Source organism: Thamnophis sirtalis, unplaced genomic scaffold (genome assembly GCF_051295495.1).
Source record: "Thamnophis sirtalis isolate CommonGarterSnake01/CBP01778 unplaced genomic scaffold, rThaSir2_p1.2 scaffold_6, whole genome shotgun sequence".
Lineage (NCBI taxonomy): Eukaryota > Metazoa > Chordata > Lepidosauria > Squamata > Natricidae > Thamnophis > Thamnophis sirtalis.
Window position 1 is genome coordinate 53,780,411 of NW_028261386.1, and position 12,902 is coordinate 53,793,312.

The 12,902-nt window shown below is 38.9% G+C and overlaps 1 protein-coding gene across 1 annotated transcript in view; it reads right to left on the minus strand.

The window, feature by feature from the left end:
* TOGARAM2 (TOG array regulator of axonemal microtubules 2) overlaps positions 1 to 12,902 on the minus strand; it is a 62,114-nt gene that overhangs the window by 8,947 nt on the left and 40,265 nt on the right. Inside the window, exons 13-18 of the mRNA XM_087717889.1 lie at positions 9,514 to 9,749; positions 8,714 to 8,872; positions 8,511 to 8,628; positions 7,644 to 7,747; positions 2,111 to 2,309; positions 1,093 to 1,309 (exon numbers count right to left, since the gene is read on the minus strand). Coding sequence (XP_087574015.1) covers positions 1,093 to 1,309; positions 2,111 to 2,309; positions 7,644 to 7,747; positions 8,511 to 8,628; positions 8,714 to 8,872; positions 9,514 to 9,749 — 1,033 coding nt within the window. The remainder of the gene's footprint in view (positions 1 to 1,092; positions 1,310 to 2,110; positions 2,310 to 7,643; positions 7,748 to 8,510; positions 8,629 to 8,713; positions 8,873 to 9,513; positions 9,750 to 12,902) is intronic.

Sequence of the window (12,902 nt, forward strand, 5' to 3'; positions counted from 1 at the left end):
ACACATAACCTTGTCCCTGAAATTTGTAGATTTGCACAATACATGGAGCCATACACTAACCACAAAAAAACCCTGTCTTTACATCATACAGTAAGCAATGAAAAAGCAAACCAGGATTCAAACTTACCAAACTTATTTTTTTTAAAAAAATATGACAATTTATAAGGCTGCCTAGTCAAGATGTGACTATGGGTAGATAGCTATCAATCATACAACCACATTAATAATTAAAAACAAAAAGCAAGCACTATGTACAAATCCAAAAAAAAAAAAAAAACAGTCATTGCATTAAATGGGTCTAGCTAACACCCATGTCCAATGCTTATTGGAAGAGTCAAGTCTTTGACATCTTTCAGAAGGTCATCAAGGTCATTGAAATTCTAGAGGATATACTGGCCATTGGTTAGGCCATCGGCCCCCAACATTTTGGGCACCAGGAACCGATTCCATTGTGACAGATTTTTCCATGGACTGGAGGGAGTGTGGTTGCCTGCATCCAGGGGATGGAGTTTCACTTGTTTGTGTGGCCCGATGAGTTCATTTTCTATCCAGCAAACAGAAGTTTAATGGTTAAGATTCCTAACTAAAAAAATGGAAGACTCTTGAGTTCTAGTCCTGCCTTCAGCACAAAGCCAGCAGGGTGTCCTTGGGCCAGTTACTCTCTCTCAACCCCAAGCAATGGCAAATTACCTCCAAAGAACATTGCCAAAAAAACCTGCAGGACTTGTCCAGGCAGTCATCAGGAGTCAATGATGACAATGATTTGAAAAGACACACACACACAGACACACACACTAATCAAACTATTCTACCACTGCTAACTAAAACTGTGGGGGGGGGGATTTGCTCTACATCACTTATTCTAAACTTATATGTGAAAGTAAATGCACATATACTGTGATCTACAGTTTGGGAGACTTTGGATGTAATTTGTAACTCAAATGAAGTATGGCCCCAAAACTATATATTAAGTAGCACATTCATAGTCTCCCTTCTTTAAAATTCTGTAAGTCTTTTTCTCTGATGGGCTGAAAGATATGATATAACAGCAAACACAAAAATGCACATATCTTGCAAGTAGATAACCATTACCTAAGTAAGTAATCATTGTGTCCAGAACCTTTACTGCCGCGCTGTAAATCCCCGAATTCTTTGAGTTTAAGTTGTCCATCACTATAGTCATCACAGAGAACAGGACTGGATTAAAGCCGTTTTTAAGCACTGGAATCATGGAGACAACTGATTCTAATGCATACTGGTTCACCTTCTTGTTGGAATCTTGAAGCCTCGGTGTAAAAGTATCAAAAATCTGTTAATATTAAGAAAATAAGCAAATTAATTCTACCATAAATATATCTATATAGAAACATAGGAATTCTTCCAAGTTATGAGCCAGTTCATAAAAATTTTGCTTTAATATATTTTGCCAGTAAAATATCTCTTGCATTCACCCTCATTTATCAATGTTAATAGAGGTCATTTGCAACAAATCAACCATCTTTCAATTCATTCACCAAGGCCCACATTTAGCATAAGATCACAGCTGTAAACGTAAAATTATTAATGTTTAAGGTGTAATAGAATAACTTCTTCATTAAGGATATTATAGGGCAGGGGTGTCAAACTCACGCCCCATGGATTAGAAGCATCACGTGCTGGCCACACCCACGCTTGGTTTAGCAAAGGGGAAAAGAGTTGCAATATGTCACATGACAATGCCATGATGACGCGGGTTTGACACCCCTTTTATATGGTATGAAAGAAAGCTCCCTTTCTAACTTGTATACCTTCAGGGTGGAAAACAAGAGGTAAAGGAAATATGCTAATGTTCCTATGACTAATAGTATCAGTCTCTCAATGAGATGAAAGCAGAACTGTTTCTATTCCTGATGTTTTAACAGTTAACAAGATAAAGCAGAACTGGATCGCCAACCAGGAGAATCCATGGGCCCCAACTATTATAAATAATTATTCATAAAAAATAGTAAATTGGAGAAAAGGTTTTTTTTAAAGAGTAAAATTAATTCATCTGGCTGGGTGCTACGATGATGCTGCCCTTGCAACTTTAATAAATACTTATGTTTTAATTAGTGGTATTCATAAGGGATACCTGCACAATATTTGAAGAGACAAAGTGTGGGTTCTTCTTGCAATGGTCCATTAGTAAGGCTATCCCATGTATTCGAATCTGAAATTCCTTGGCCACAAGCAGTTTGTTCAGCTCCTTCAGCTGTTCCATTACTTCTATGTTGCGAAGTGAAGAGCAACGAGCTGAAGGTTGCGAAAAATTAAGAACATCTAAGGTAGACCTGGAGTTGAAAAATAAAAAGCTTTTCACCATATTTGCCAACCATATTATAATACAGTAAATAATTTTATCAAGCCCTGAAAGGACACACAATTAGCAGTATGCCAAATATATCATGCAAGTCAAACCATGTTCACTTAACCTTCATGAGTCATTCCAGATGCAAGATGGACAACTCTGAATCAACTTCAGAATCGTACAGTAAACTAGACAAAGCTGGACATGGGATTCTTTTAATTTATTTCCTTGAGTTTACAAGTGCATGGCCACCTATTCCTCATTGATTCTGAACAGCATATAAGAGATCAAGCTAATTAATTATATAATATTAAAAAAAACACATGCAATTAAAAACAGTGCAGTACAATTAGTACCATTAAAAAAACTTTTGAACTCTAAATAAGCCAATAATGTCTTGTTAAAAGCTTCCTCTCCCAGGCAATTGTTGATATTTGACAGATCTCTAGTGGGATCTGCAAAAGTCCTGAAGGTGTGAGGAGGCAGATGATAGAGAAGCAGGCAGCACTATAGGTTTTATGAACTCAAACTGTATAAGATTTTCTACAGCAAACTAAGAGTTTTAATTAGTCTTGGAAATAAATTGACATGAAGTACTTAAATACTTAAACAGAAACTAACAATGGCTACGGCATATAAAGAAAATCTTTATAAGATGTTCTACAGAGGGGGCGGGGCTTGACGTCACAACAGCACGACATGCAATCTTGGGGCTCCACAATTGCTGGAGATATCTCTGTTCCTGGATGGTCCTTTTGCACCTAAACTGTTGTGAAGGAACAGTGATAGAGAAGAGCACGTCCTGCTGATCTGAGGGGCATCGCAAAGCCCCTGATTGATCCAGGAGAAAGCTCTTTTTGCCAGCTACAAGAGAAGCAGCCTAAATGGATGCAGAAGGTTGGGACAAGCCTCTGAAATAGAATCAGTACTGGAGTGGTGTCGAAATGGTGAGAAAATGTTTTATTAGAGAAGAGAAAATCCAAAAGAATTGGAATTTAAAATAAAACTGAAGACAGAAGAAAATAAGCAGCGAATTAACCCTGGTCTAAAATTATCGTGTTATCTTTTTTACCTTAACTTTGCTTGTTTTCTATGGATGCCTCTTACCTTTAAGCTGGACTAGTTTCTTTTTTTCATTCTTCCTCTATACTTTTTCCATTTTTTGTATTTGTAGATTAAAAGCTTCTTCTCTCGTAAAGCTTGGATGAAGCGTAATTTTTAAACATTTTTTTACCTCTCTCAGAACTTGGTGTTTACAGAGAGAGGCAGAAACAGATGGAAAAGAGGTAACACTGCCATCTAGTGGCTAGAGGCTTTGCAATATCTGATAAAGCTAGAAGCTTTGTTTATTGAAAGGCTCAGTGGAAAACGTTTTGTGTTCCTTTGAAGGAAAGAGAAAGCTTTGATTTGAAAAACTTCACTGAATTTGTTTGACCTAAAAAGTCTCGGATGTTTTGGCAGTGCTTATAACCCGTAAAATGGCACAATGTGAAGAAGAAAAGGCACTAACTTTGCAAAGAATTTTCTTAGAAATTCAAAAAAAATTAATAATTACAGAGAGAATTGAAAAGAGATTTGAAATTATAGATCAAAATACAGAAAGTATGGGGACAGAGATGAAGTTTGAGGACAGAGTTGAAAAAAATGACAGAGACATATGAAAGTGATAAGAAAATTGTTGACACTGACAGCAAACTGAGAGTGGAGGGAAATGACAAGTGTGAAATACAGAAAGGAGAAATCAATGAACCGGAATTTTATTTCAAATGTCAGAAAATAGAGGAAGAAAGGAGAGAAAATTTGGCAGAAATAATGAGAGTAATCTCGGCAGAAGCACCAATGATAACAAAAGTTAAGCTGATAAAAAGAGCAGATAGAGGGTTTCAAATTCTTATAAGACATACAATGAACAACAGGTTTTTAAGAGAAGTCCACATAAGACTTATCAAGAAAACACTTAGAATACAAACTTTACAAATGGCAAGAGATATTGGACTACACTATCTCTGGAAGAATACAGGATGATGAAATGAAATGTCACAATAAATTTTAGTTAAATGTAGTTAAATTTTGAGTGCTATGTACAATGTAATAATAGCTATAGTATAGCTTTATACACTTTATACACTTTATCTAATTATACATGTACTAACTGTGGCGCACATAACTTATGCAAAATATTGGAAAAAAGAAATATGCCATCAGAGCTAGATATAATCAGAAAAGTGTTGGCCTGTGTAGAAGCAGATAAGCTCACTTTTGAACTTAAAAATAAAGGGGAAACAGAATATTTTGAAGTCTGGAACAGATTTTATGATTGGTATAGGATAAAGTGACAAGACTGCAACAAACTATATATTGTGATTGGACAGAAGAATAGACAATGTATTAAGTTGGCTAATAGTTAATGGTTGAGACTAGTTGTATATAATGTGAATGTTTGGTCACTTCGTAAAAATAATAAAAATATACTCCCCAAAAGAATGAATTACCAAAATCAGATTTGAGATCATTATGAAAATGATGTACATCTTTCTTCTCCAGATAGGGAGACAACTGGTTTATCAATCAAAGCTGATAAAAGAGTGCCTTTGGCACAGATTTTGTGTGACTTTTAATGTGTACACTGTATTTAAGAGACTCTAATTCAGTGGTGGGATTCAAATAATTTAACAACCAGTTCTATGCCCAGCTGGGGTTGTGACAGGCAGCACTTGGCCTCCTGCACTCCCTGGGAGCAAAAATGGGTGTCCCCCTGTACCCCATTTTGGGCCTAGTAGACCTAGTAGAGTTCCCTGCAGCCCCCGGGAATGCTTCATCTCCACTCCCCTAGTAGGCCTTCCTGCAGCCTCCTGGGAGCAAAAATGGACCATGGGGGCGCAGTGCCACATCCCCACACCCAAACCCCATTTTGGGTCAAGTAGGCCTCCCTGCAGCCTCCTGGAAGCAAAAACAGACTGGGGGACGTGCTGCGCCCCCATGTGCTCTGTTTTGGGTCTAATAGATCTCTCTGCACTTACCTGGGAGCCAAAATGGGGCACAGGGGGATGCCTGAAAGGTGCAGGGCATGAAGGGGTGAGACCAGCTAGCAATTTAACAACCTGTTCAACCAAACTGGCCCGAACCAGCTGAAGCCCACCACTGACCTAATCTGATTTATGCCTTGCAGAGAGAAAAATGCTGCAACAGCCCAATCTTCACCACAGAGTGACCAATCAAGAGCAAGAATACATCTCCTTCAAACATATCTGGTGGTCCTCTTGATTTAATATAAGATCAGGCATGCTATTCTTTTTGTTAGAGGCCAAAATAGCATTAAAAAAAGAAGTATCAAGAGTTGTAGATGCTCAGCCCAAGTTTTCAGATAAACTTAATGGATATAAAAGCTAGAAGGTAGAATGGGTTCTACCGCCCCTCACAGGACTGCCCCTTCTTCTTTGTCCATTATATGTCCTTTGCTAATACCTCTTTGATAAAGTATCCTTTTAGCCTTCCGGAATAGGCTAAAGAACTCATATGCAGTCCAGAACAACAATAAGAGTATGAATTATACAAAGGAAATGGGGGTAAGAAGAGCAGGAGTCCACAAACAAAAAGAACAATTTGTAACTTTCAACAGTAAGTCTGGAAAATAGAGACTCTACTTTTGGTTTTGCAAATGATTTCAAATGATTAAAAATACAGAATCTAAAAAAAATCCTATATTTTTCCTCAGTTATGAATTAGCAGATTCCTTCTCTCTTTCTGTAAAACATCCCATTTTTCTTTATTCGTTGCTGCTCTGTTACTGCTGCTAGTCCTGCTAATTCCTAAAATGTGTAATTTCATGCTCCAGGCAATGCCATCCAGAGGATGTCGCTCACTCAGTGCCAAAAGAGATGACTTCAACCAGGTGTGGAGCTGTGCAGCAAAGGGCAAGCAGGCAGTATGCATTTCCAAAACATTCTCCCCAAGCCATCAAGCTCCCTCTGCAGCTAGAGTGGGAAGACAAATAGTAAATTCAGCTGGCAATTTGCTTCTGTGAGATGGCAGACTTTGAAGAAAACCTATACATATTCTAAAGAAGAGAGAAGAGGATTCGCTCCCTATATAGAAGCAACAAAGAGACACAGCCAAATAATGCTTCACTGTCATCTAAAATTTACTTGAAGGTGTGCTGCCTGGATATAGAAGCTCTGTTCTAGGGCAGGGGTCTCCAAACTTGGAACATTTAAACTTGTGGGCTTCAATGCCCAGAATTCCTTTGCCAACCATGCTTAAGTCTTAAAGTTGCCACCTTTGAAGATCCCTATTCTAGAGGACAGACAAATTTTTCACAAGTAAGTCGTCTCTCCTAAATTAAGGGTTTTCAGCATAAACTACATGTCAACTCTGAAATGAATTGGGCGTCTCCTAGCCATTTTCTCCATTTCTCACCTTGACACACTTTGCGGGCAAGGAGGGAGCTTTGGAATGTCAGATCAGACATCAAGAACTTACTATCTCATGGGAACCAAGGTCATCCTAACAGGTGCTGGTCAGAGACTGGAAGAGGTTACAAGGAGACGCCAGAACACCTAATTGGACAACATGACCTGTGACAAGGAGGGAGGGAGCTGTCTAATCTTTAATTATACTGAAAGCGTGGGAAATAGCCAGAGCTGGTTTGTTTTTCAACTATGTCGAAATGATGGACTCAATAAAGCAGTTCTTTGAGAAAGCTAAAAGTCTCAAGAGTTGCTGAATTGGTTGGGTTCATTACTCGGAACTTTGACATTATGAGGAAAACATCAAGCATCTCAAGCAAATGAATTGTGCTTAAAACAACCACAAAGGAAAGACTCTGGAAAGGGAACAAGCCTTTCCCTTGACTTCAGCCCAGTGATGGCAAATCTTTTAGACCCCAAGTGCCCAAACTGCACTTGGCCAAACTGAAAGGTGTACACATGGACATGCACAAACATGTGAACATGCATGCACACATTGCATAGCAGAGACCCAAAGACTAGCGGGAGGCAGGCATCCCAACACCAGCAGCGCATCAAGAGGTAAGATCTTTTTCTTTCATGAGCTTCTGTTTCATTGTTTGCAGAGAAACAGAAGCTCCCAAAAGAAACGCCATGGAGATTTGGCAGAGAGGACTCTGCGTGCCACCTCTGGCATGCTTGCCATAGGTTCGCCATCATGGCTCTAGCTTCTCAACATGCATGTGGAATATAATGGGCAACTGAGCTTTTTTAAAAAAATAATAATAAAATACAGCATGTCTCCCAGCAACATGCTCTGTGTCTTTCCAAAATCCGGCTAATCTCAAAACCAAATGATGCTCCCAGCATACCCTTCAGCCGAAGATAGGCTGTCCAGTGAGATTGTCAAACTGCCATTCTTTGATCCTCGGTAACTTTTGGCAGAAGTAGCTTGGGAGGCTGAATCTTCTGTCCCCTATACAGATAAAGTCACTCAGTTATTTTAACATTCTGGTCAATTACACACACACACACACACAAACACACACACACATCTGTTCTTGCCAACTAATTCATACTTTATGTTAAATCATTTGGCTGATTTGGGCTAAGAATGTTATATAAAACCAGCCATTGTGGCTTGGAAACCATGGTGAATGTATTGAGTTGTGTGAAATCTGCCAATTGGGATGTATTTAATAAAGCAAAGTTAAGAAAATAATGGTTTTACTCCTATAAGTGAATGCAGCTAGTATATTAGTGCTTTATGTCATTTCTGAAAAATACTCAATTATAAGTCAATGCCTATGTACAGTATCAGATATTCTGATTCCCCTGTCAATTTATGCATTTCCAAGTGTCAACCCTGAAGTTGAACTGCAACAAGGAATAGGGAGGGAGATTAGAGATAGTTGAGGTAGTCAAAATAAAATACTGTATCTTGGAAACCAAGGACGTTCTCAAACATGGCTGGAGGAAGGAGGAGTGATGTCACCAGACCAGCAGATATTGCTTTGATTGGGCCATGTGACTGATTGGGGTTGAGGGAAAGGCGTTTACTTTTAATTAGTTGAAAATCATGGGACCCCTCACAGTTGGTTTTCACCAGATATGTGCCAATATGATATTTCCAATAAAGGTATTCTTTGAGGAATCTACCTATCTCCGAGTTCTTGTTTGCAATGGACCTATTACTTGGAACCCTGACACCAAGATGATCCCTGGGCTTCCATACTTACTTTTTGTTTAATTGCAGCCATGACATCCCGCAGGTCATGTGATGGTACATTTTGTTTCAAATACCCATCAAATTTTGAGTGACACATAAGCATGTTCAGCATCTTCCGGCCATAACATCTAATGGAGGAAAGGGAAATCTTTTTAAGATCACCGCAAAACAAAATTCCATCTTCATTGAGGAAATGGGATTTGCTGCTATTACCTTGTGTCTTGATGGCAATCCTGAGCCATCTTCACTAATGTCTGTACTAACAACTCTGTACTCTCCCGGTTCCCCGAAAGCAGTTTCTCAGCCCCAATTTGTTCCATGACTGTCAGTAAATGTCCAGCAGCACATTTTCGAATGAGAGGGTTTCTGTGGCTGCAACAAAATGATCATCGTTGTCAGACAAACGGCATGTTTTTTGTCTCCATGCCAAAGTAGAAACCTGCCAAAGTGTAGGCTGATAGCAACAATTCTTCTAGCTCACCTTCATTTATCCTACAGTTTGTGCTTTTCTTAAGAGTATGAGTGGGAAAACACTCTCCTGTGCAAAGAAAAGGAGTCACAATCTACCATGATGGGCAAATACAATTTCCAGCTTAATTTACAGGGTTGCTTCTGTTTTTCTCTGCCATTCTATTTCATGGACAAACAGTTTAAGGAATAAGCGTAGGTCCAAAGAGCTACAATGCTAAGCCAAATTTCTGGTTTCCACTTGTAGATTCATACAAAAGAAGTCAACCATTCTCTGGCAGGGATAGGGAAAATTCCGCACCCTAGGTGCTGCTAAACTATAACACTCTGTGCCTCCCTCTATTATGTCCATTATTGTGTTCAATAGTGAAGAATGCTGGGAGCTTAGTCAGCTACCTCTGAAGGGTTATACATTTTCCAAAATTACTCTAATAATTCAGTGGTATGGAATTCTCCTACAACAATTTTCTTTTTTGTAAATGCTAGCACTTACTGCTCATGCCTATAGACCAGCAAGATTGCAGTTGAGAAGACAATGTACATACGTCACTCCATTGGCCATGAGGGCTGTCATTGCTCGCGAAGGAGTCACACTCTGTGCCATGATCCCCAAGGACTGGTCAGCTGCTTTCTGGATGAAATCACTAGTATCACCTGCCTTCTGAAGCAGGACTCGAGAAATCTCCTCAACCTCTTGATCCATGTGCTTCTTCATAGCTCTGAACAATTCCGCAAGTGTCCCAATAGCAAACCTTGATACTTTAGATCGTAAGTTGCTAACCTGATAAAAGAAAGTGATATGATCTAATATACTTTTGCAAATCGTAAAGAACAACAGCCAGAGAATCAATACAGGGCCATTTTCTTATCCAAATAAAGTCTCCAAAATTCAGCAATATGCAAAATCCCTTAGATGTCTAAGGGATTAGATGTCTAAAACTAGTATTTCTTATTTAATTTAATTATTAAATTTTTATCTCTTATTACTTTACAGCAAAAAATACATAGTCATTTTTTCTCCTATTTCCCTCATAACAACAACTCTATGAGGTGAATTGGGGTGAGAAAGAGTGACTAAGCCAAGGTCACTTAGCTGGGTTTCACACATAAAACAAGACTAGAACTCACAATCTCCTAGTTTCTAGGCCAGCACCATAAACATTACACCAGACTGGCTCTTATTTTTCTTATACTACTTCTGCATATTACTTCTATATACAGACATTTATTATACATTTTTTTACAATATATTTTCCAAATTCCATGAGAACTTGCACCAAGGGATTATATGTACTTGCTCAAAAAGTATTATATGCTCCCAGGTCTACAGTATTTCTTGATGGAAGAAATATAAAACCTTTATTGCCATATTCCATGTGACAGCCAAATATTGCCTTGTCTTTATCTTGACTAACACTTTTTAAACTCCAGAACAAAGTTTTAAGTTTATTATAATTTTAGAGAAAAATGGGAGACCAAAATTATGCCAATGGTTTCCCAATATTTGCTGAGAGAAGAAGCATAATGGCCTTTGAAAACTCTGCTGATAGCAGCCTATCAGCTGTTCAAACAATGAACAAGTGTGGAGTTGGCTTGTGACTTTGCTTAGCTCTTGCTTTTTATTAGAAGGATTTAAAGTGAGAGCAATAAAACCTCTCCGTTAAGCGGTCAAATATAGCAAACAGAAAGTCGGTTGTAAGCAGCTCCAGGAAATTAACTCCCAGGAATGCAAGAACTAGCCAGCTCCCAACATCCAATATGAGTTTTATAAGCAGGCCAAACAGTATTTAGGTCTAGGAAAATGGAAAATGCAAGTACGGGATTGGTCATGCTACCATCCCATAGTAAGATCTAAGAGGAAACTCAAGTTTTTAATGACTTTCTGAATACCATCAGGGTGGGAGCCATATGGATCTCTGGGGAAATGCTATTCAAAAAGCAGCTGCTGAGATAGAAAAGGCATCTTCCTAGGTCCTGAGAGATGGCATTGTTTAAACAAATTCATTAGCGTCTTAATACTAAGCCATAATAAATGAGTTCATATATCACTCTAAGCATGAGCTTCTACCAGGGTGACAGGCAAACAATATAACTTGCATCACAACATTGCTTTGCAGACTATATTATTTAAATATTCCTGGCAATATCTGGATGTAAATATGAAAACCCAGGCTTTACATCATGATGGCCCGAGACATATCATATTCATATCACTGTAGCATACTATGATTCCAAGAAAAAAAAACCAAATACATTCCATTATCCTTCATCATTGTGCACAAGCCATGTTTATGAAGGAATGGTTTAATGGTAACCACGGATAACTTTCAATGGCAAGGCATTTGACAAGGCAAAGAATTTTCTACTACTTTTGATCAAACTTTAGTTTTGATATGCAATAGGTTAGTTATCAATAGGTTAGAATTTAACTACACAACATGACATTAATATACAGTGTATGTAAGAATAGGTATATTTAATGCATACAAATTTATGAGTCCACACATTTGGTTGTATATCTATCGTATATTGCTCCTCAATTTCACATAAGCAGAAGAGTCCCTTTTCCTAATTATTGTTTTATATCCTTCATAATCAACATTAATGACCCAGACATCCAGATTTTTATATTTTATTCATTATTTATTTTGGTATCTTCAAGTCAGTGTTGACTACTGGCAACTGTTTGGACAAATACCCCGCACTTATCTTGGCAACATTTTCAGAAGGGGTTTGCCTTTGCATCCTTCCTAAGGTTGATAGAAAGCAGGGACGTGCAGTCAGGGGAGGCAGGGGAGGCAGAGCCTCACCAGTGTCATCATGAAAAAGAAAAACAAATTTAAAAGGAAAACGGCTGAAGTAGTTGCTGTCAGAGTCACAGTGGATGACTCTGCTTAGTGCTTAACTGCAGGAGAAGGCGAGAGAACCACGTGCCTCCTTTAATCTATCTTTATGATCACTTGAGCAGAGTTAAGCAAGGGTTAAAAGGTGAAAAATTCCTTTTGCAAAGGAGACACGTGGTTCTCTCACCTCTTCCTGCAGAGGGCACTTTTTTTAGAGGCTTTTTTTAAACAATTAAGCAGAGTCATCCATTGGAGGCTCTGGCAGCAGCAGCTTTTGCCTTTTTCTTTTTACATTTTTTACATTTTCATCATGGCAGACAAGAGGAGAGTTGAAATCCTCTGGAAAAGGTATGTGGATCCTGGGTCGGAGGGAGGGGGGAGGAATTCAAAATTATTGTAATTTGTAAGTAATTGTAATTTCTAATTTGTATTATTATAAGTAGTGTGTGTGTGTGTGTGTGTGTGTGTGTGTGTGTGTGTGTGTGTTTTACCCGCCTCACCATAGAGCGGGACATGCCAGCTTCTGGCCATACAGTGGTCCCGCTGTATGGCCAGGGTGGTGGAATGCACTTTAAAGTGCCGGCGCGCCTTCCGGCCATAAAGCAGGACACGTCCCACTGTATGGCCGGCACGGCGGCATGCATTTTAAAGTGCCGGTGCGCCTTTTAGGCATACAGCAGATCCCCCTGTATGGCCGGCATAGCGGCATGCACTTTAAAGTGCCTGTACGGGGCTTCGGGGGCGGCTGGTGCTGGCAGGCATAGGGCATCTTTTGCCCGCTTGCCTCACCGGCCGTTAACCTCACCACACGTCACTGATAGAAAGCCTCAAGCTTTTAAGGCTCACGGTCCTCCAGCTGGCTTCATACTTAAACAGGACTATAACTCACAATCACTGGTTTCTAGCCTAGTACTTTAACCACTGCACCAAACTGACTCTTCGTTATTCCTAAATACTAAAACTAAAATACATTCAATTTCAATTTCTCTTTTCTGACATAACTTGCCAGTTTTATTTTACATATAGAATGTATTTGTTATACAAAACTGTCACAGTATCTATGTCATATATCTTACACAGAAGAAATCATC